The 24,593-nt window shown below is 33.2% G+C and overlaps 1 protein-coding gene and 1 long non-coding RNA gene across 10 annotated transcripts in view; both read left to right on the top strand.

Moving 5' to 3' along the window:
* The first annotated feature begins 1,446 nt into the window (after positions 1-1,446).
* On the top strand, positions 1,447-20,386 carry LOC126735039 (peptidoglycan-recognition protein SC2-like). Of its 3 annotated transcripts, XM_050438915.1 has the most exons (6): positions 11,014-11,455; positions 11,505-11,618; positions 11,679-11,844; positions 11,899-12,024; positions 18,939-18,957; positions 19,747-19,873. In XM_050438915.1, the coding sequence occupies exons 1-6, from the start codon at positions 11,176-11,178 to the stop codon at positions 19,750-19,752; spliced, it is 711 nt and encodes a 236-aa protein (XP_050294872.1). In that variant the 5' UTR covers positions 11,014-11,175; the 3' UTR covers positions 19,753-19,873. The 3 variants fall into 3 exon arrangements, with proteins under 3 accessions (XP_050294871.1, XP_050294872.1, XP_050294870.1); XM_050438914.1 differs by lacking the exons at positions 11,014-11,455; positions 18,939-18,957 and adding an exon at positions 1,447-1,566 and having other exon boundaries at positions 19,747-20,386; XM_050438913.1 differs by lacking the exon at positions 18,939-18,957 and having other exon boundaries at positions 11,015-11,455; positions 19,747-20,386.
* Positions 20,387-22,960: 2,574 nt separating this feature from the next.
* Positions 22,961-24,593, top strand: part of LOC126735095 (uncharacterized) — a 28,160-nt gene continuing 26,527 nt past the window's right edge. For 4 of the 7 annotated variants that reach the window (XR_007660295.1, XR_007660293.1, XR_007660279.1 and 1 more), the window contains exon 1: positions 22,961-24,065. This is a non-coding gene — a long non-coding RNA (uncharacterized LOC126735095). Of the gene's footprint in view, positions 24,066-24,144; positions 24,274-24,307; positions 24,572-24,593 lie in introns of those variants that run through there. The other 3 variants (XR_007660297.1, XR_007660296.1, XR_007660290.1) reach the window with 2 other exon arrangements.

Below are 24,593 nucleotides of genomic sequence, written 5' to 3'. Positions count from 1 at the left end.
CAAATATTCAATAAATATTTTATTTTATCTTGTCTCTTTTTCAATTCTTAACCCTCTTGATACTGAAAGTTCTATAGTTCCTAATTCCTTCTCATAAGCGATTTCTTGGACCAGACATAAGTTGAAGTCCATTATAATCCAAATGTTAGTCCAAGATTACTTGGACTAATACATCAACAGTCATACTAATGGTATCATCAATATTCAGTATCTTTCAGATCGAATTATCAAATCTTTTTCAAAAGTCAAAAATCGTTATTTTCAACTACTCATTTACTATAGTCTCTAACGCATTCTATGACAATGAAATTATAATTTTCCTTCACATTTTTCTTGAAACTAAATTGACCCTTAATACAATTTTTCATTTCTTTGTATATTTTGATCCAAGTGCTGACTATATTCTACATAATTTTCTGTCTGGTATTGATATCATGATCTTGGTCACTATGCAAAAATTTTATTTTCTAAAGTTCTTCTTTTCATTCTTACTTCCATACTATTAACAAATCCTTTTATAATACTGTTGACTTTAATTTGGTAAGTAAGTGATTTATGTTCATAATCAACTAGAGCTGTAAATGTAGCTTGTTTTTACAGGTGTGACCCTCTGGTTTAGTTAAGAAATCTTCTGATTCTGATAATAAAATTATTTTATTAGAACATGTATTAAATATTCTTTGTGAAAAAAATTGTGATTCAGTGAAAGAGTTTTATAGCTTTGACTTTGTAGGGAGTAAAATCGAAAGAGTTCTACTTTAAGATGTCATTTTCTACTTTAACCACTGAAAAAAATTAGTCAAATTAAATTTTTTAGTGTTTTCCAATTCTTATTTCAGGAACTTATCCTTTTTGCAGATCTATAAAAATTGATTGTTTTATTTAAAAACTATTTTTATTTTAGGCAAATAGATTAAATTGAAAATGGTTTTTTTCAAGTAACAGTGTTATTGGGTCCACAAGAAATTATTATAAATTTTTCTGAAATATTAAAGGTTTTGTATTTTCCAGAAGTTATCATATTTCTTTCAAGAATTACTACAACAAATAATTATAATGTTAATTATTTCTTATTATAATTTTTACTTCATTATCTCTTAACTTCTTCAAAGTACTTCTTTAAAATTGGTTTTCCCTCAGCCTATACTAACCAGTGATATTTTTTTTTTCAATCGTTTTGAGTAGTTTCACTTTTGCTCAGTCTTTTCTTTTTACAACTTTCATCTTCAATGACTCCTTACTAAAGAACTTGATAAAGATAAAGTTCCTCTAGTTCTTTCAACTTTGTCTCATGAACTTTTAAACTTTTGATTAGTTACGACTTCTTAAGATCTATTTGTCACTATCTATTCTACGAGTTTATTGTTATTCTCTTATAGCGATAACTTTTTGATTTGACCGCAAGCGATATCTTAATTTTTGTTTTTAATAAAACGCAAATAAACAGATAATTTAGTCTTGAGTTCTACAAACCTATAGGTTAAACTGTTTATCTTAATATGGCAAAAGGTGTATATAGAAGTGACGTTTTGATTATTAGACAGTTCGAACGGAACAACAGTCGAGGTAAGACTTGGATCTATAAATAAGATACGACACGGAGTGATAAAAGTAGAAATAAATAGTGAATAGTTAAATTGAATAATGAATGAGGAGGTTATAATAGGTTTTAGCTTAAGAGTTGTTTTTGCATTGGTTAGATCTTACAGGTCTTTTATTCTGTTACTAGAATCCATTCATGTCTTCACATATAAAAACCTCAATTGAGCTAAAAAGATTAAAACTTTCCAATTTAGTTAGACATTTATGGCATTGTATTTCATGGTTATTCTTCAAACAATAAGTAGTTCATAAGAAATACCAAAATATGCTCCACCTAGCAATTGATAAAATAAATTTAACCATAGAATCCATTCTACAATAGACAAATAGTAAATGTCAGATACTTTTCCAATGTTATCACAATCAATTTTATAAGTTATCCAATAATAATCCAAGAGATTGTCAATATGGTCTGATTGATGAAGAAAGAAGCCGAATGCCGAATATCACTACTCATTCTGTTCAGATTTTCTCCCTTATTACTTCGTTCCTTTCTCTACTACCATGAATCCATTAATATCTGTTTAATTCAAAGGATTTTCTAAAATGATCTTTGTACAAGCTTTGCAGGTGTCCTTGTTTTCGCTTGACATAACAATAGATAGCAAAGAACTTGGCCATACTTTAAGAGCCATTTATAGTGAGCTAAATTTACAAAGACTCAGTAAACGTAACTTTTGGGCATCTCTTTATTTGATCCTAAGCGAATGTAGTATATATCTGGAATGGTATCTTAGCCTTACGTGTTTCGACAAATGATTACACAGGATATATAGCTGCTGGTGTGTAAGTCACAACAATGATACATTAGTATGTATCCTCAAGAACAAATTTAATAAACCAAATGCAATCATTTGAAACATACAGCTATGTTCCACTTTTTACAATTTATAGAGAAGCTTTGTTTTTCTGTTCGCCCTGAAGAAGTCTAATATAGCCCCAAACGTTCGCAATTAAAAGAAAAAAATTCTGAAAAGCTTGGATTTTAATTAACCCCTTATCCAACTAAACCTTAAAATTAAACAAGTCAGACTCAAAGGCTGTAGTTTTTTCTCTTAGATGGCCTAGAATTTGAATAATATTTTGATATTTGACACATAGTCTTGCCAGTTTTCTCCTTTTCTATGATTTTGTCAGCATGTGCTCTATTTTTTAATTTTAATTATTTTAAGATGTCGATGAAACATCAAAGGAGGAGCGATCAAGCAAAACCAGATGAATCCAATTTATAACATTCCGAGATATTTGCAAAAAACGTGCCAATAACGTGTCCGTGAACTTATCAAAATAAATTATGGTGTACGTGAAAGGTTTAATATTATAGATCTCGTAGACCATATTTTGGACCTTATTAATTAATTAACATAAGAATAATTGCTAATTAAAAAATGGATTTATCTCTTTTTGCTTGAGTTAAATATATATCGGATATTTTATAATGTAAAAGTGTTTGTTTTATTTTGGGTATGTAGTTATTCACATTTATTAAGCTAAATATAATGTATCTATTAATTTATTTATTTAAAAAAAAAACAAATTTTTTTATTACAAAAATGAAAGATAATAAAAAATAGCGTTTTTAAATTTACTTGTTTTCGTAATGATATAAAAGTTAACACGTTTATTTTTTTATTTTTAAACACCACAAAAAAAGGGAAATTCTGGTTCAAGCAATATATTTTTGTATCACACTAGACTTTCATCATTTTCCTAGGTTGGTCCAAATTGTTGTATCATCAGGTGAGCTAGGGATTTTTTCTTTTTTTCAGGTGGAGATCGCGATAAACGAATTTCTTCAAATACACTTGGAACTTCATGTTTTGCCTTCAGAATCTGATGGGGCGTTTCATCTAAAAATGCCATTTTAAAATTCTTATGACATTGTACCTTTACAGTATTTTTTTCTTGTTTGTTTTGAGATTTCAGGATTAAAATTCGCTTGTAGTCGGAAATACCTGTGATCTTCTTTAGAGAATGTTGCAAATCTTTAATGTCGTACAGAAACCATTCAACGCCAAGTTGTTTCACTGTTCCAAATTGAGAATAAATTTCTAAATATTCATCTTTGCTTATTATTGTTGTGTTTCTTCGTAAACGTTTTTCAACACGACCGAAAACCCTATCCGCAGGGAGAAAACTATGACCTCGAACAAAACATTATTTTGTGGATTTATCTGGTTTTGCTTGATTGACCTGACTTTGGACTCCATTTTAAAGGGAATTTAACCGGTTTTGCTCAAATCTGAGTTCACCATTGGATTTATCTGGCGAAATGAAATAGGAATTCATGATAAAATAATTTTTGTTAAAAAATGGATTTATCTGGTTTTGCTTGATCGCTCCTCATTAAGAATCTACGTGAGAACTTGGCCTACTTAAAATGCCATAGGGATAAATACAGGAAAATAGACAAGAAAAGCTAGTGAAGAATCTGGTTTACTTTTTGAACCAGATTTGTTTATAGTTCTCCTTTTTGTTTGAATTAGACAAGTTCCTCATGTTCATCTATTTGTCTGTGATGCTTGTTTTAAAAAGATTGTATTTTAGTTTGTAATATTTGCTTTCATTTCTTTTGATTTTTTTTATAATAACCCTTATCTTTACCTTTCGTCATTTTTGTCCTTTCTGTTGCTTTATCATTTTGTTTTTCTTCGATTTTTTTTTGGTAATACTGGAGTTTTTATTTCTAAACGATTCTAATTATGATTCTTTTATTGTTTTTACTCTTCTGCTTTTTTAATAATTATATTATTTGCTTTCCAGTGATATAGTGTTCATATTTTAATTTGTAATTGTCGTATGTTTTTTTTATATTTATTTATTTTCTTAAATTTTTTATTTATACACAATTTTCTTTTCAAGTTATTACCGTATGTATGTATAACGGCTTGCTTTTTTGATTATTTTATTTTATTCACTTCCACTTTTCATTTCAATTCTCTTATTCTTATGTTTCTCTGCCTCTTATCTTCCCTTTTATCTCTTCATCTTGTTAGTAGTAGTAGTAGTCAGGGTGGGGGAGCTAGACCTCGGCAAGTAGGCCTGAGCAGTCCCTTTTCGCCAACCCCAGAATCACCCACCCCTACGCCTCCACTCTCAATGCGCGGTCTTCACTGAGTCGGCCCGTCCTTTTAATAAAGGCTTGCACGTTGTCCCAGTCCAGATCTTTAAGATCTTTCCGCTGGAGTATCGTTGCTCCGAAAATTTTCCTTCTTAGGCGACTCCACCTATCACAAATACCTAGTATGTGGTATGAAGTTTCCTCCCCTGTACCGCAATTCGGACAAAGTGGGTTTTCTCTTATACCAAGAAGGTGTAGATGCCTGTTTAGAATTTTGTGCCCGGTCAGGATTCCCACCAAGTTTTTGATACTTTGTCGGGTCTTTGTTAGCAGTGGCCTTGCATTTAATAATTGGGCCTTTCGCAGGCCCAATTATTAAATGCCTGGAAGATTTGTTTTTTGCTAAGACCGAGACAAGGTTCGGGGCCTACGAAGGGGTTAACGGAACCTTGTCTTGCCAGTTCGTCGGCCCGCTCATTGCCGTCAACACCTTGGTGTCCTGGGACCCACCTCAGTCTCACTTTCTTGTGTGCTGTAAGCCTTTCCAATGCATTACTGGACTACTCTGCATTACTGGACTAGCGCTGAGCTGGCCCTGGGTTTCTGAATCGCCTTGAGGGCAGCTTGACTATCGGAGTAGATGCAAATCCCCCCGTCACCTTCCAATGCGTCTCGTTTGTTCGCTACTTCGAGTATAGCAAACACCTCCGCTTGGAAAACTGTGGTGTGTTTCCCTAGCGAAAAGGATTCTCCTGTGTTCGTTTCCATCCTGTACACTCCGGCTCCGGCTGAATTGGTGCTTTTCATCCATGATCCATCCACATACCAGGCCTGGAAACCACTTGGCTCTTTAACTTGGTTCGCCGACCATTCTTCCCTTGTCGGGATTTCGACTTGAAACCCCTTCTTTAACCTTAGTTTGCCACTTTCTGTAGTGCATCTGGATGTCAGAATTGGTATGTTCTTACACATCCTGACTTCATCTTGATAAATAATATCATGTTTACACTGGTGTAATTAGATCTTAAAGACGATTTAGACAATCCCAAATATTATATTAGACATAAGTTATTCTTCAGTTTTGGTCATCTAGACGTTATTAACATTTTTTTGTAGATAAAATACCTAAAGCATTTATCTTTATTAAGCCCATCTTTAAAAGATTATGGGCCCAGTAATCTGATAATCTGTGAGATTGTAAGCCAAATAAATAAGTTGGATATAAGTACGGGTAATAGTAAAAAACTTTTTTGTTGAAAGAGAGTAAATGTTAAGCGAGCTAGGATGACCAAAAATATTAACATAATGCCATTGTTAGAGGCTAATAATTACAATAATTGGAAATTCCTTATGAAATTGATACTGCTACTAGAGGACAATTTTCTCAAGTGACGCTATCGACACAGTAACAGATGACAAGATAGATTTTGTCAAATCCAGGTTCTTAGATAAAGAAATTTAACGTAATGCTACACAACATATTGACCAGAAGATAGTATTTGAAGCCAGTACATTTAGCGGTTATTATACATGAAAGTATCCTTTACACAAAGTTTTATTGCGCAAAAAGAAAACCAGCAAATAGAAGAGCAACTATAGGGAGTTTCACGTAGAACTACCGAGGAGGAAGTCATAACTCTAGGGGAAACTATCAACAGAAACAAGAAGATATGCATTTGTCATTGACTCAGGGACCAGTAAGGATGTTGTCCAAGACAGATTGGAAAAATACATATAAAATGTTAATAAAATACCTAATTATGTTAAAATACACTTTGCAAATGCGCAGATATTAAGGAGAAACTGAAGAGAATGAAAAGACAAAAAACGAGAAAAAGGGGCAAAATGAACGAGTAACAAAGATCATGAAGGAATACCAAGAAAAGATCACAAGATATAGAATGGAGAGCAAGTGCGATAACGCAGAATGACAACAGAGACAAAGAATAAGATTGAAAGAACAACAACTGAAATGAGAATAAAAAAACAAGTCAGATAGCAAAAAAAACTGTCTCCTTGAAGAAGGAGAATCAAAGAAAAAGGAAAAATAAGTACGAGCAATAATGAGGAAGAACCAGATCGACATGAAACATAAAGGACAAGAATCAAGAACAAAGACCAATGAATATCAAGAAAGAGATTAAAGAATAATAGTTTTGAATTAAGAATAGAGTAGGAAAATCAAAACTAGTATGACCGCGATAAAAAAGAAGGAACTAGAAGAATAGAGAAGAACGAAGGTTGACGAACGATGAGATATCCGATGAGTGAGAGGGAAAAATAAATAGGCTTACTATCCATTCCCCTCCTGCCATCTAATCAAGCTTTTTCTGTTTATCGTTCGCTTTCTTCGGTTTTTCCATCTGGTTGCTTTATTTTCTTCTTCGTCCTTGTTTTTATTATTTGTCGTTCTCATTCTTCGACGAGCTGATTCACGGACTTCCTTAACATTCTTCATCTTTTTTCTCGTGCTACCTTTTTTGCTCTCCCTTCTCAGTGTTTGCTTGTTAAGATTTGTTTTTGTTTTCGGTCCCGTTCCACCTTTTTTTGTTATTTGTCATTATTCTTCTATACTCTTTCTTTCTTTTCATTCTCATTATTAGTATTATCTGCTTTTCTGTTTTTTTCTTGATGCCCATTTGTTTATTTTTATTGTTCATTCCATTTCTCTTCTCGTTAGTCGTTTTCATTCATCATTTTCTTTTTTGTTCTTCGTTCTCACTTTTCATTGTCGCATATCTTTAATTTTTTTCTTTATCCTCGTGATTCGATTTTATTATGCGATTTCATTTTGAAAAAGGGGTATGTGCTCGAGTAGAACAAGCACACTCCTTTTCTTCGTCCTCAATATCCTGTTAGATTTTTTCATTTTCTATTTTTGTTTTATATTATGTTTTTTTTATCATTAACATTATGCTTATTAATCGCCTTCACTTTCTTTATCATTCTTTTTTTATACTAACATATTTTGTTCATACATGGATAAAAAAGGATGAATAAGAAGAAAAAAACAAGGAATACACATATTAAAAAGACACAGAAAACGAGAACAAGGAGCATCAAAGGAAGGAGAATTAAAACCAGTATAAATGCGATAAAACTAAGAAACTAGAAAGAGAGACGAGAATTAAAAATGAAGGAACGAGAAGGGGTCTGACGAGTGAGAGAAAAACAAAAACCTATAGTACGCCCGTACCCCTTCTTCCTTTAAATTTCTCTATTTTCTCCTATTAATCGTTTTTATTCTTTATTTTCTTCTTAGTCTCTTATGTTAATTTTCAAGCTAATTTTTGTATTCTATTTCATGATTTGATTTTATTATTTGTTATTGTCCTGGGTCCCACCCATTTCACTTCTGCCAGTTTATTATCATTATTCTTCTGCTCGTTTTTTCTTTTCTTTCTCAAACTTGTTATCTACTTTTATGTTTTTTTTAATCCTCGTCTCTTTTTTTCTCATTATTCATTTACGGTTTCCATTTTTCTTTCGTCTTTTTATTGTTTTTTCCTTTTCATTTTCACCCTCATTCTTTCATTTTATCATTTATTCTCGTTGTGTTCGAGCACATTCTCTTCGTTTTTAATTTCTTATTCGATTGTTTCTTTCTTTATTCTGTTTCCATTCTCTTTCATCCTTATACATCGCCCGCACTCTCTTCGTTCTTTTTTCATACGGACATATTTTGTTCATACCTAGATGGAGAAGGAAGAATGATGAATTATTAAATGAAGTTATTGGTTGTTTTGGATAAAGGCGAGAACGAAGAACAAGCACAAAAAAGGAGGATGAGAACAAAAATTCGATAACGAAAAACGAGAATCAGAGCGAATAACTATAAATAGAGGAGAATGGGAAGGATTAACAAGAACCACAATGAGGGAAACACATAAAAAACGAGAACAAAAAGTTAAAACCAACAAGTAACAAAGATCATGAATGAATAACGAGGAAGAGATCAGTGGACATAGAGTGGAGAGCAAGCATGATACCGAAGAACAAAAATACATATCGAAGCTCTCATCATACCTGGAATAAAGTACAATTTATTATTGTACTTTATTCCAGGGTCTTTGACATATTAATGACAACCATAAATGGAGATAATTTTGAATTTATATCCGAAAGAAAGAATGAGTTGTTTATTCTCATACTGAATGAAGTGAAGCAAATGTAAAGCAATATATAGGTTGTGGTAGAAAATCTGGGGCATCGACTAAAAATATCTAAAAGCATATATTGACCTTGTGTAGACGGAAAAGGTACAAGATCACCATTTTCTAGCAACGAAAATTATACAAAAATGATTGGTGAGCTAGTACATACCGACATATGCGGTCCTATTATACCAACTAACTTTGATGGAGAAAATTTTTTTCAGCTAGAGTCAGAAGATTTAGATTAGATAATGAAGAGTGTCAAGTTTTCAAAACAGTTTATGAGGAAAAGCATTAAAATGTTCAGCCTATGAACTAAATAGGACACTGACATTAGTCCTTCCAAGAGGTCAGACACCATCTATGTTGTATAATGGGGTTTCTATGTTGTATAACGCAAAGGGAATAACCTGGAACCAAAAGTACTTAAAGCTGTAGTGGTTGGATATTGAGAAAGAGAATTTTTCTCTTCTCTGACTATGATTCAGAGGAGAGAAAAATCAATAAATCTAGAGATGTGCATGTTGACGAGAGTCTTATGAAATTTGTGCAGAAAAATTCAGAAACTAAACATGAACAATTGAATATTAAAAACTATGTATCTAGCCTGATATAAGCTCCATCTGAAATAAAAGAACAAGATTCTGCCGAAGAAAATATGATAGAAGAGCATGAAGAGAGTAAGAGAAATTTCAGACGAATATACAGATCAAGATGAAGACACGGAGAGCTATGAAGAGGATATTGAAAATGAATCTTTACCTCCAGAAATTAAAGGAAATCTGAATGATTATGAGATACATATAGATATTGCTTATTAGAGTTTAATAAAGAGCCAAAATAATATAAATGAGCTATCGAGTCAGAAGAGTGGCAACCATTAATAGTGAATTGGAATCACATGGATAGCTCTAGACATGAACACTTACACAACCATCAGAAAAAGTAGCCGTAGAAACTCAATAGTTATTTAAATAAGTTTTTTTTTAGAATTAAAAGATAAGTGAAATTTGATTCAGATGAATCTAGCTACTCACCTGTTTGTAGACTTCAAACTATAAGACTAGTTTGTCTGTTCGGTGTAATTGGACTCTAAGCCAAATTAATTTACCAATAGCATTCCGGAATTAAGAGTTAGATAATGAGGTTTTTATAAAGAAACCTGAAGGCTTAAATAGCAAGTTTTAGCATTTTAAACTAAACCGAGTCATCTGTGGTTTCAGAAATGCCCACAAGTGCTGGAATTTTAAATTTACGGGGAAATTCATGATGAAGTTCACGTTCAAAAGGTCAGATTATGACTACTGTCTCTCTATCAATGAAAATGTTCATTTGGTATTGTTTGTTGGTGATGCACTAATTTTAAGACCCAAACACGAAGTCACAAAATTGCTGCAAGATTCATATGACATATTTAATCTCAAAAACATGGTCATGAAACAGAACTGTCAGGTGGAAGAAAATCAACCTATATTAAAATATACTCCTTATAGAAGACCAATATGTAGCCTCATGTATCTTCAACTCTATCAATTGTAATAAGTCTAAATTTAAATATAGTGTCTCAGTTCTGAACAGATATCTGGATAGATCCACGTTACAACTGTGGAATGCTGGAAAAAGGATATTGAGATACCTGAGTGTTACAAATTAATTTGAAACTTTGACGTTTAGGAAATTATGCAGTGGTTGAGAGGGAATGTGTATTGCGGCCTGAAGTGGAGATAAGGAGAGTAGAAAACACATTACTGGATTTGTTGGTCTTTATGCAGACAATGTCGCATTGTCCTTAGTGGAGCCAGAGTATGTGTCAAGCTGGTATTGCAGCATAAGAACTGGTTAATTGGAAAGTAATTTTAGAGAGAAGAGCTTAGCAAATGTAATCCAGTTACTTTAAAACATCTTTGTTCTTCTGCTTTTATTTCTATTGTCGTCTGCAAATACTTTTTTCCTTGCTGTCTTTCCCTTTTTCTTCCTTATTTCATTATTGATTTCTGTTTATACATAAAAGTTAGTTCCGCGAACAGATTAGCCAAACAAAAATGTACGAGATCACTAAGGTCATTTCTAAAGGCTTCTAACAATTAACCATAATAAAACAATAAGATACGATAATACAATTTAGCAATCTTTTGGATAATCCCTCGTACGATCAAATAAGAACCAATAAACGTTTATATAGTGAAATGGCTGAATATATTCAACCAGTTTCATATCAGGTTTGACCTCGCGAACGTTTATTGCGTTATTTGTGTTCTGATACAAACCTGAATTAAAATTCAAAAAAATGCACCAGTTAAATAGCAACAATGTGGGCCTGAAACTAGAATTTTAAGTTAAAAAGTGTGATAAAGTACAATGTCTTTATCAACAATCCCTGACCAACCATCCAATCTAGAAAATAAAAGTGATCTTGTTGAAGCTTCTGGATCAGATGAAAACCCTTATGATCTACAGATTAATGGAGTGCAAATAGATAATTCTAGGGATGTTTATTTTGGTGATAAAAACGAGTTTCACGGTCCTCTTAATATAGAAGACTTAAAGCAGCGTGATAGTGGTGAAAGTGATACGAAAACTAATAGTAATTGTGATAAAAATGAAGAAGTTATTTCCAATAATATAGCACCAAACAAAGGTTTATTTGAATATTTATTTTTTTTTTAAATTTATTATTCTTTTTTTAGGTTATATTTGGCTACAAAATGTCCCAAAGTACAATTCGTCCCTCCTAGGAATTTCTTTGGGAATGATTATTTTATTTATAATATTACTTGTCACATTACTTTGCCTCAAACAAGGTGATACATTCAATTATAATGGTCTTACAAAGAAAATGCCATAATGACATTGACTCGTAGGCACTCGAAATGAATCCAAATTCCGAATTGTTACAAAGAAAGAATGGCAAGGAAACCCACCCACAAATAAAACTACCCCTCTAGTAACTCCAGTACCATACGTGATTATTCATCATACTGCCACTGAGAACTGCAGTACTTTGGCGGAATGTGCTTCGCATTTGAGGTAAATAAGTTTTTTTTTAGAAATTATTAATTAAATCTACTGGTTTTATTTTAGAGCAATTCAAGCATTTCACGTTAATAGCAGAGCTTGGTACGATATAGGGTACAATTTTATGGTTGGGGGTGACGGTTTAGTTTATGAAGGACGAGGATGGACCGAAGAGGGAGCGCACACATTAGGGTAATAATTAAAAAACAATTATTATCAAATTTTAAATATAAATTTGTTATTGGAAATCAAAGACAGATTTCTGTAGTTTCTATATACAAGTATTTTATAATTTAGGTCTTTTGTATTTTATAGGATTTTATATACGAAGGATTCGATAAGGTTAGGTTAAGTTGGATAAAGTTTGGTTTGAGTATGTAAAGTTATCAATTGCAAGCTTGTTTTGGTTTCAGTTGGATTAGACTTTGGTAGTTTGGGTTTTTTTTGTATCGCATTCAATGTATTTACGCAGACTGGCTACTAAGATAGAATGCGTAGTCAGAACTATGAACCAATGTCCACTAAACACCGGTTTTTCCCTCTTACTATTGTGACACTAGGGACTGGTTTGACGAAAACTGAACCTCTGGTACCATCAGTCTTTAGCTACCATAATAAGGCCTCAGTATAATTTCATTTGGAATGATTCCACTCGCCCTCTCCCTAGTTAGTTTTGTAGTTCTCACTGCATTTGTTTGTCAATATCGGTTCTTTCAGTCATAATTTCCATTAAGTAAGTTCCAACTATTATCCACAGATTCTTTGATATCAACATTTTATTTACAATATTATCTGGATTAACTTCGTCCTATTTCATTGATAGTATTTGTCTCTTTCCTTCCCACAACTAGAAATTGTGTGTTCTGCATCCTCGTTTTCATCACAGGACTATCTCTCTTTTTAATCCTCTAGAGGAAGAAACTGAAAATACAATGTCCTGTGAATAATAATCAAGAAGTTCATAGGAATATTCGATATATCTATTTAGCTCTTATTCTAGGAATATTCTGACAATTGAATTTTTGAATTTAATTTAAAATTAATATTGACTGTAAATGTAAAAACAACCTCAACCTCTTGAAAGAATTTTTAAAAAAAGCTAAATGGCAACGTACCCCTAGATATTTTGTTATAAACCCCTTTTAATTATTTTTTGCTTAATACTTAGGGACCAAAAAATTATTAACCTGGAAAACTAGGCCAGAACTCAAGAATGATTTTTGATTATTCTTGAAAAAACTTAATTTTAAGTGGCAACGTGCTCCTAGATATTATATTACAAACGCCTATTTATTTCTTTTCAGACCTTTAAATTTCTGGAAGGGGTCATGCAGTTACTTTCAGGTAGTTGTTTCTGAAAAACCTATTTATTTTATTTCAATTAGGCTTTTTTCATTCGATCCAGTCTTTTAATAAGGACCTCCATAGCTCGAATTGGGTTGTGTTAAAGTTAGTAAAGATAAGTTAGTTTAGATTTGATTAGGTTGGCTTGGTGTGACTCAAGTTAAGTTAGATTAAAGTGAAGTAAGTTGAGTAAGTTTGGTTAAGATTGGATTTTGTTGAATTAATGTAATAGATCTGGCCCAGGATGGTTTTTTGCACTGCGACAATTGTTGATCTATTATGCTTCCCCTATCCCTCTCTAATCAATATGTTTTAACAGGATCAGCACCTTCATTGGGAGCGTCCTCAGCCTCTCTTTACTCAGCGTATATGTGTATAGAATCCTGTATCTCCTGTGGCTCAATGATCCATAATTATGCAATCAAGTGTTCCATCGACTCCTGTTCCTCACAACAGAATCTGCAGGTGTCTGTGTCGCGTAAGCCCATTCTGTATACGTGGCCATTGCAGGTGTAATGGCCTGGGAGTAGTAGCGCCGTAGGCTTTTCCTGTATAATCTTAGAGCTAGATTCGCCATCTCAACGTCGAAGCTCAGGAGTTTTTTGGAATAAACCAACTCATTGGTGTCATTCCAATGTCGCATCATTTCGCGATCTCTTTTTTAAGGAAACATCCTATTCTTCAGGTAATGTAATAGAAAATGTGTTTTCAGTGATTCTAGATTGCAGATCTTGCGAGTATTTTAATTAATTTATTGCCCTGGGGTTTCTGTAAAACGATTGACTCTTCATCGATTCCATTACTTTAAAGGAATATGTTTATGATCCGACATGGAGTCCTCTTCAGAGACTCTCCCTGACCATATCAAGAGATTTATTAGTTATGAGGGCCAGATCAAGAACCTTTTGCCTAATGGCGTTGTAGAATGTTAGATTATTCCCCCTAGTTGCAATTTCCATGTTAGTGAGTATAAGGTATTCTAGGGATGACTTATCTCTTTTCTTCGGGTCCATGCTTTCCCATACTATATTCACGGTCATTCCATAGCATCTACAATATTTCAAATATTTCACTAGTCCCTTAATATTCAAAGGTGATGCTTCATCTCTGTCCCCCGACAACTAAGTTCAGGCAATAACGTCCTCTCTCCTGCTTCCATTTATATTCGGTTAGAGTAGATAAGATTGGGTTAGCTTAAGTTGAGTTAAAGTAGGTAAAGTTAGTTCAGTTTAATTGCGGTAAGTTAAGTAAACTTAATTTCGATGGGATTAGGTTGGTTTAGATTGCGTAAGGTTGGAGTAGTTCAAGTTAGATTAGCTTGAAGTATGTTCGGTAAACTTGGTTTAGATTGGGTTATGTAGGATTAAAGTAAACAATAAATTTGGTTGGCCTAAGTCTTGAGTTCAAGTAGATAAAGTTAAGTTAGTTTTTGATTGGAGTAACTTGGATTAGCTTAGATCAGATAGAGTAGAGAAGGTTTGGTCGGAATAGGTTAAATTAGATTAGTTTGAAATAAAGTAGGTTAGGTAAACTTGCTTTAGATTTGACTAGGTTGAGTTAGAGTAAGGTTGTAATTAGTTAGGTAAGCTTAGTTTAGATTTGATTATGTTGAACTAGAGCAAATAAAATTGGGTTGGCTTAAGCTGACTTGGTTAGCTTATTATAGCTAGTGTTAGGTTAGTTTTTAATTGGAGTAAGTTAAATAAGTTTAGATAAAATTGAGATAGAGTAGGGAAGGTTTGATTGGAATAAGTCAAATTAGGCTAGTTTGAAATAAAGTATGTTAGGTAACCTTGCTCTAGATTGGACTAGGTTAGCTTAGAGTATGTAAGGTTGGATCATAGTTAATTTTGTACTATTTGTCAGTCAGTTTTATGCGTGTCCAGAGGCCTCCTATCATGAAGAAATTTAAGAATTTTTTTTAAGAGTGCTTCAATTTACATGTAAAAGTGGTGATAATCAGAAGAATGGCGAAGGGGTGCGAGGCATGTGACTATATATAAGACGTATTTAGTACAAATATTTAATAGAATAATTTTTTTTATAATAATAATAATATTAATAATAATAATATTAATACCCTCAAATAAAACGCACGAATCAAATACAAAACTAATTATTATTCCGGTCTTTTACAAACGAATCGATAGACTCACTCTTATATTTCTTTTTATAATCTTTAAGATGCAAAACCTTCAAAATATTTTAAATAGCATAACACTACACAAGTACACATTCCCATATCGGCCTCCTTGATAAGGCAGTGAGCCGGCCGTCGCCAAAGTTGCCAAAGGCGCGTCCACACTATGCCAATCGGCATCATTCGACTTATGCCGGTCGACAAAACCGAATTAGTGTAGACGTACCGGTCGGCCTTGCCGACTTGCCGAAAGCCGGCCCGAATCATGCCGAATTCAACCCGACTAAAGTCGGTCTCCTTCAAAGAAAACCGAACCGAATGAAATCAAAATCCACAAGTGTGTACATGCCGGGCGGCTTTAGTCTCAGTCGAAGGAAAGTCGCATGCGTGCAAATTTATTTTATTTGTTTTTTAAATGTTTAGAGTTGGTGACAGTGCGTTATTTTTTGCATTGAGTTCGGAGTTTTTGCTTTTAGTTCAGAATTATGACGTGGACTGACGAAGAAACGTTGGCCTTTATTGATATGTATCGTGTTCGTTCCTCATTATGGAACAGTTAAAATTCCGATTACAAAAATAAAAACCGAAGACATGACGCTCTCATGGAAATTGCTGTTTCATTTGGTATAGAGAAGCAGGAGGTTGAGCGAAAAATCAAAAATTTATAAAGCCATTTTTCGAGGGAAAGAAAGAAAGAACTCGAAAGCAAAAAAACTAGAAGTGTTACTGACGAAGCGTACGTAAGCAAATGGTTCATGGTTCAATGGTAAGTAAAAACAACATAGCTTGGTACGCAAGCTATGTTGTTCTTAACCGACAAGAATAGACCACGAAAAACAGTAGATAATGTTGAGGTAAGTTCATATTTTTATTTTTTAAATTTGTCGATTTGAAAATTTAAGTTTGTCCGTTAGTAGGTCAACCTGAAATAACTTTGTGATATTAATTTAAACAGCCGAAACAAAACAAAAATATTTTTTTTCACGAATTTTTTTCTTCAAAACTATGGACTTAAAGATTTACAAGAGGAAGACACTGGAAATGGAGGAGAAGTTAAGGCCAAGTTTCAACTCAACCATCAACTTCCCAAGAGAAACAGGCAGCAGCGAAGACTCCTACACAAATACTCAAACCCAAAGCTTTTACATCTCCGAAAACCCCCAAAAGCAAATCCGCAAAACTTTCATTAAGTAATTCTGCTAAGGCACCTATCTTTGATGAAGCGGTGAATCTCATGAGATCCATTCAGTCAAAAAGAGTGGACAACAAAGATGAATATTCATTGTTTGGTGAACAGGTAGTGATGAAGATACGCAGACTTGCTACACCGCGAACCAGATTTTTGGTGCAAAATACCATACTGTTTGACGCAGAAATGGGGATGTATGAACAATACAGTGCACCAACTAGGGCTGCATACAGTAACATGGCACTTTCTACCTCAAACATTCCAAGTCATTTTTCCCCATGACGTACCACTTATCATCGAGCATGGTGCTCAATCAGACTCATACAATGATGGAATCACCTGCATGTTCCCAGTCGCCATCATCTGCATATTCCCAGTCGCCGTCGCCTGCATGTTCTCAAGCGCAGTCACCTGGATCTGTTTTCTCTGATGGCTTTATGGACAACTACTCCCAGCAGCACTCTCAAGAACGATCCAGCCATGAGGATGACTCTACATACTTAACGCTTCTTTCTGGCACATGAAGATCGCTACCATTTTGGATTATCTTTTCAAACATCATTTTTCTTTTTCTAATTTTCAATTATTTACTTTTCTTTTTGAATTTGTAAAACTATTTTTCAGTACTCTTTTTCTACTAACACGTATGGTTTCTTAAGACAATTTTAAAAGAAGAAATCTCTAACCACATTGTTTTTAGATTTAAAGGTCTGATGCCGGACAGTGTTTGTTTAATAATACATAATGTAGTCTTATTTTGATGCCTTTTTCTCCAGTGTCATAAATAAATCAAAAGTTTTTTGTTCTATTTTTTTTACTTTTCTTACCTTGACGTAATTTTGAAGAGCTTCGACAAGGGCGTCACAAACTTCTGGCACGAAACGAGAAATAGCTTGCTTGGATATCATCATAGTGTACATCAATGAATGGTACGAATCTCCAGTCGCAATGAAACACAGTGTGGCTGCAAGGCGTTCACTTGCAGGAATAGCTTCCCTGAAGGATGTAGTTTTTTTCAAGATTTTTGGTCCAATCATATTCAATAAAACCTCAAAATCAAAAATTTTCATTCTGAAAAAGTTGCTGAACCCCGCGTCGTTTCTGTACTCAAAATTTAACTCATCTACCTCATCAAGTAGTAAATCTTTCATAAATTCACTAGCTCTATACTTCTTTCTACCATTAAGGATACTGGGGCGAATCCAAAATCTCTGAGGGCGAATGCAACGACGTTCACTAGCGACTACTCCAATTATGATTGCTGCAGCAGCAGCTAAAACAACGTCTTCGTCATCACTAATGATTTTAAAACACTTTTAACATACGCAGATGGGAAAGCGACACTACTACGTTCCAAACGCAGTGCACTAATGATGATTCGGCAGCCGGCACCGATCGGGACGTCCACAGTACAAAGCAATATAGACGCAATGCCGACTCGATTATGCCGAACCGAACGTGCTGAGCGGCACAGGCCGATCGGCCTCTTTCGGCATAATGTGGACGCGCCATTATAGTCTTATACCCCTTATAATATTGTTTTATGTAGTCGGCCAATTCTACCGAAGTCTCGCCTCGAGACGTCATTTGCTGTCTTCCCGCAACCGTTAGCCTAGAACAATAACATAATATTAGTAAACTAGTCTTCTAAAATCACCCAGCGAGAATTATTCTGCGCTGAACGTTTACATACCAAGTTAAATCAAAAAGGTTATTTTGACATTTAGAACTGTCGTTTTTATGTCAAAATAAAATAGTGACACATTTATTTTCGTACACTGATTTTTACCTATTCAAAAATCATAAAAATGTAAAACGTTAAAATAAAAAAAAATACTTTTTTATTAGGCCGCCATTTTGAAACGAGTTAAGATATGGGTCTAATATTTCAGGGTTATAAAGTACTCATTGAGACCTTTAAAATGAGGTACCACACGACCCCCCTTTCTATTTAAAATTTTTTCTCAAGATGTCGCCCAGCCGCCATCTTGGAATTTACAACTACCTAGTTTACAGTGAAAAATAGTATCTTTAGACCAATATACTTATTCCAAGTTTCAAAAATTTTTTTTGACCCGTTCAAAAAATAAATGGGGGGGGGACTTCAAAGAAAAGCACTGTATGCATATATAGCCACTAAAGTAAACTATTAAGCTAACAGCCAAAATCTAAATATGCACTCAACAAAAATTAAAAATAAAAAAAAGAAGACAAAAATATATGTATATAAATATTTATGTTATTAAATGAGCTACTACTGAATATATTTTGTCAATTAAAATAATGTAGTTACGAACTACAATGGAACGTATGTATGAAAACCCAGATTTATAAATAAAAATAACCAACTGATATATGGTATTTCTTTCCCCAACAAATTTTGCCTATATAAGAAATTATTTTTAATAATAAGAATTTTTTTTCTCTTTTCAGCACACCAAAAAAAACAAAGGTAATTTTGATTTTAAGTTTGCGGTTTTGGCCTATTCATTATCTTTCATTACATCATCCTCAGATTTAATTGGTATTTTTTTCTTATCAACATTTGCAAAAATATTACCGCCCATTGTCCATACTGCCTTCTTACCAAATTTTTCTTGTGTCAGGAGCATTAGTTCATATCGTATTCTGGTCAGTTCTTCTACGATTACAACTTTGCTTCCCTTGAGATTCTTCTTTTGGTGGAAAATTTTGTCACGGTCTACGGAGCTGTTGAAGTGCACCACTACCGCTCCACTTTTTTTATTATGCGGAGATCCCATCCGTTGACAAAATACAGACGCCACACCAGTTACCCCAAGCTTTGTCTCGAACATAGTTGTGATCTTGAACATAGTTTTTTCACTTGTTTGTCACTAAGTTTTTTATTAAAATTGTACTGAAAAGACTTTATGCGTAGCCAGAGTTAATGCGTCTCTTAGAATTTTTTAAAGTATTTCGATTTACATGCAAAAACACTCATTGTTGGAAAAATGATCTGGTGGTGCAAGGTCTGGCACAAGATGTATTTAGTACAAATATTTAATAGTATCATTTATTTTTAAATATTTCAGTTATTTGTCACTGAGTTTTGTTTTTAAAATTATATTGAAAAAGCTCTATATTTGGTGAGGCGAGGTCTTCGGCCATATTTTGCTCTGTTTGTCATTCAGATTTGTATTGAAATTTAGAAGTATGTATAATAATAATTTTCTTTGTACATTTTATTTATTTTTCTAAACCATTTTTTCCTTTTTTTTAGAGTTAACTTTAAAAGCATAGGAATAGCCTTCATTGGAACATTCATCCAGATCGCCCCACCTGTCCAGCAATTACAAGCCTGTAAAGATCTCATAAAATTGGGAATAGAATTAAATTATATTAAGAAAGACTATCATTTATTTGGGGCAAAGCAGTTCTACGGAACTGAAAGTCCCGGTACTGCCCTTATGACTGAAATTAAAACATGGGATAGGTGGGCTAAAATTCCTAATGTTACATATACATAAAAAGTCAATATTGAAAATGATTCCGTAAAAAATTAAGCCAATAATAATAGGTGCTATATTAGAGGACCTGTCTAACTTACAATGGGATTGAGCAATCTGCGTATGCTTTAATAGTTGATTGGCCAGAGCTTTAACAATCCTTGCATTGGAATAATAGCAAACGGGTATGACGCATACGCATTAGTGATTTTCCCACTATGAGATAGACTTATGCCATATTTACATTATAATCGATATTGCTTCCTTTATTTTTGGCTTAAAAATTTGCTCACACTACATAGGTATCAGGTTTGAGCTTACAGTTATATGTAATGTTAAATATATGGTTGTGATATTTAGTAAGTAAGTGCCATATTTACATGTTAAATTAAATTAATAAAGTTATTAAAGCAATGTAGGAACTATTTGATTTGCCCCGGTAAAATGAACAACTTTCCTAAAGCAAGCAGTGGATTTAATTAGTATTCTCTTTGCATTCCACACGAAATCAGCGTGACCTCGTCAACGCAGGGAACAAAGATACGCGAATTATTTTTAACTTTATTGTTATTATTTAAATTTCAATGGGAAGCACATTTTCCACTTTAAATTATGCGCTATAAATCATAAGGTTGATACTATGTTAACAGTGAATGATGATAAAACAATTAGAAATTTTTAAAAATCCAAGTTTCTATGGTGAAAATGGTGTTGTTACATCAAGGAAGTGTATCTTTTTTAGTGATTTTTATTGCAAGTGGTGTAAAAAATTGTGATTTTTATGAGTGTTAATAAGCTTGAATAGGAATTGAAACAGGTATGACGAGTTTGGCAATATGTTTTATCGGTCGTGGTTAAAAATACTTAAGTTTTTACTAGACCATAAATTTTTATAGTAATTCTATTTAATTCATGACGTAAATATATAAATGAGTCACTGTTTTTCCAAATGTATAGAAAAACATAATTTTATTGAAATTCTTCATGATGCATTAGACTAAGATGGCGATACAGGAATTAAAATTGAACTTTTTCCCTACTTTTATGTATCACCATTTCATTTATATCATAGTCTCTGAATCTTGTAGAAATAGGGTTTTGATTTCATGTTCTTCTCAATGTACCATCTCCTTAGAAAATTGGCATCATTATATTCACTATTCTTACTTTTGTTGCTGTAGCTCATAAACAAATCAACAGAACTATAGTTGTACCATTTTCACAGGTTATTTAACTAGGAAATGCGTCTTCTTTCACTGCTTCTTTTTTTTCTGTATCTTTCCCAGCATAATATTCTGCATCCGTCAGCAAATGGCCTAGATACTGCAGCTTTCTTATCTTAATTGTGGTTAATATTTCTTTTCCATCCTCATTCATTACCATGCCCAGCTAATTTATTCTTAAGGTCCTTTTATATGACCACATCTTAAATGCTTCTAGTCGATCACTTATACCTATTCTTCTTTAACATCCCGGATTCCATCCCCTATAGCAGCACCCTACCATCTCAATATTCTGACCCTATTCACGATTTAATTTACTCAGTGTACTCATTACCTTTATATTGAGCGTTGTTCCTAAGTATTTGAATCTACTGTCTTTCTCTACTAATTGTCCGTTGATGTATAGGTTTTTTTTGTTATTGAACTGATTTTATAATGGTCATAAATTTGGTCCTTTTGATATTGTAACGAAATTCGGGAACACACTTTTATTGTCAACGACAAAAATACTAACCTAACTCGCTTTCACTGTCGTTTAATTGTTTCCAAGGTAAAAACTGACCAAACAATTAAAACTGAATGATTTGTCATGAAGCGCGTCCTTTTTAAAACCCGATGGAACAGTTTCGAAATATTTAGTATTATCTTCATTGTTTTTGCCCAAAGAGACCAATAATTTTAGGAGAATACTGACAGTCAAAGCAAGCAAGTATACAAATTCTAGAAAATTAGAACTACAGGGATTTACAATAATATAACCTAAATAACCTAAATTGGGGCCAAAATGGGGCTCTCAAACAAGATGAACTACTTAAAAACTAAACACTATAGATGAAAATAATAAACCAAACGTAAGTAGAACCCTAAAGAAACCCTACGAATCAACTTTAACTACAGAATACTAATAAAATTGTACAAAAACTAGCAGAATAATTAACGTATTTACATTTTCATAATAATATTAAAGGTAGATCCGCTTTATATGTCAATGTCATAGCTTGATCAACCAAGTTCTGTTATTCTTCTATTGTTTTGGCAATTAGCACCGTATCGTATGCATACCGAATATTGTTAATAGATATTCCATAACCTTTACTTCCATTGTTTTTTTCTTCAGTACCCACTGAACGATTTCTACGGAATAACGGCGATATCGCGTTATAGAGTAATACCCTATATTGCTCTATAGTGGTGATAATAATGTATTTATTTAGCATCACATACAAAGGTAATGCATAATATATAAATCATAGAAATTGAAATTAATAAAAAAACAAAATTTCTACAATTCAAAAGAATACAAAGAAATAGGTTCGATATTTATGACTAAGAAAGGTACATATTATAATAAATAGAAAAGTTTTTTTTAAAGAAAAGTATGTACTTAGGTGCTCAAAAAATGTAATTATTAAAATTATAAATAAAAGAAGGACTATGGCATACATATACAAGTCACATATACAAAAAAAGTATAAATAAAACTAATGATTGATTTGAGCTTTCAACCTATTAAATTCAATAAGCCCCTTGTAGAGTGCATAACTTTAACAGCATTTAACTAGTGTTACATCTTTCAAGGATAAAGTCTGTATTATTTCTAGTGTTGTAATTTTGAACATCTTCTAATACTATTATTTTATCACATTTATGTATATAGTGGGTAGTAGATATTGTTTTTTATTTAAAAATAAATACGTACACACTAAACATATTCCTTTATTTCATAGGCAATATACCTAGAACACTTAACATGAAAATAGCAAAAGTGTATTGATCACATTTAAGGATTAGTTTCGTTGCTCTATTTTAAATTACTTTAAACTCTTTCACTTTGTATTGAGGTAGACTGAACAATAATATGGAAAAAAGCTGCAAATGGGGAAGAGAAATAGCATAAGTTTAGTATGCATTGACAAATCTATCAATAAAAATTTTTTTTATAACGTAATCTGCATGTTTAAGAAATTTTAAATTTTTACACAAGTACTTTATTTCCTTTTCATAAAATATGCTTTATGGTTTTGACTTAGTTTCATCCTTCTGAATGCAACGAAATCATCCGCAAGGTCGTAGCTCCCATATTAGCTGAGATCTCGCATTTTTGTGGCCCATTTTTGGGCTCAAAAACGGGGTCGAAAATTGACATTTTTCCGAATTTTCAAAGTGCTGTAATTCCACTTGTTCTGGTCGAATTCTGTTATAACCCGGTGTTTTCGTAATATTGGTGATAAGAATAAGCCGCTGATAGGGGTTTCTCTAGCTATTTTCGGGTTTAAAGAAATTCGATTTTTCGCATATTCAAAGTGCTATAATTCCGTTAGTTTTTCTCGAAACTCATTATAACCCGGTGTTTTCGTGTTGCAGGTGATGGAAACAAGCCGCTGGTATAGTTAGTTCAAATTCGAAAAAAATCAGTTTTTGGTGAAAAATTTGATACGGGGGGGTATACCCTAAAAATGAAAATTCTCAAACTTTGGAGGTCCATATCTCGGCTTCTATGGGTCCTATCGGGAAAATTCCAACGGTTTTGACTTAGTATCGTCCTTCTGAATCCAACGAGACCATCCGCAAGGTCGTAGCTCCCATATTAGCTGAGATCTCGCATTTTTATAGCCCATTTTTGGGCTCAAAAACGGGGTCAAAAATTGACTTTTTTCCGAATTTTCAAAGTGCTATAATTCCACTTGTTCTGGTCGAATTCTGTTATAACCCGGTGTTTTCGTAATATTGGTGATAAGAATAAGCCGCTGACAGGGGTTTCTCTAGCTATTTTCGGGTTTAAAGAAATTCGATTTTTCGCATATTCAAAGTGCTATAATTCCGTTAGTTTTTCTCGAAACTCATTATAACCCGGTGTTTTCGTGTTGCAGGTGATGGAAACAAGCCGCTGGTATAGTTAGTTCAAATTCGAAAAAAATCCGTTTTTGGTAACACATCTCGTGAGAGTGGGTATACCCTAAAAATGAAAAATCTCAAACTTTGGAGGTCCATATCTCGGCTTCTATGGGTCCTATCGGGAAAATTCCAACGGTTTTGACTTAGTTTCGTCCTTCTGAATCCAACGAGACCATCCGCAAGGTCGTAGCTTCAATATTAGCTGATATCTCGCATTTTTATAGCCAATTTTTGGGCTCAAAAACGGGGTCAAAAATTGACTTTTTTCCGAATTTTCAAAGTGCTATAATTCCACTTGTTCTGGTCGAATTCTGTTATAACCCGGTGTTTTCGTAATATTGGTGATAAGAATAAGCCGCTGATAGGGGTTTCTCTAGTTATTTTCGGGTTTAAAGAAAATCGATTTTTCGCATATTCAAAGTGCTATAATTCCGTTAGTTTTTCTCGAAACTCATTATAACCCGGTGTTTTCGTGTTGCAGGTGATGGAAACAAGCCGCTGGT

Source organism: Anthonomus grandis, chromosome 4, assembly GCF_022605725.1.
Source record: "Anthonomus grandis grandis chromosome 4, icAntGran1.3, whole genome shotgun sequence".
NCBI lineage: Eukaryota > Metazoa > Arthropoda > Insecta > Coleoptera > Curculionidae > Anthonomus > Anthonomus grandis.
Note: the sequence above shows the minus strand (reverse complement) of the source record. Positions and strands in the feature narration are given on the sequence as shown.

Coding starts and splice junctions, on each gene's coding strand:
- LOC126735039 (XM_050438913.1), top strand. CDS start 11,176: ATGTCTTTATCAACAATCCCTGACCAACCATCCAATCTAGAAAATAAA. Junction 11,456..11,504: donor TAATATAGCACCAAACAAAG/GTTTATTTGAAT, acceptor TTCTTTTTTTAG/GTTATATTTGGCTACAAAAT. Junction 11,619..11,678: donor ATTACTTTGCCTCAAACAAG/GTGATACATTCA, acceptor ATTGACTCGTAG/GCACTCGAAATGAATCCAAA.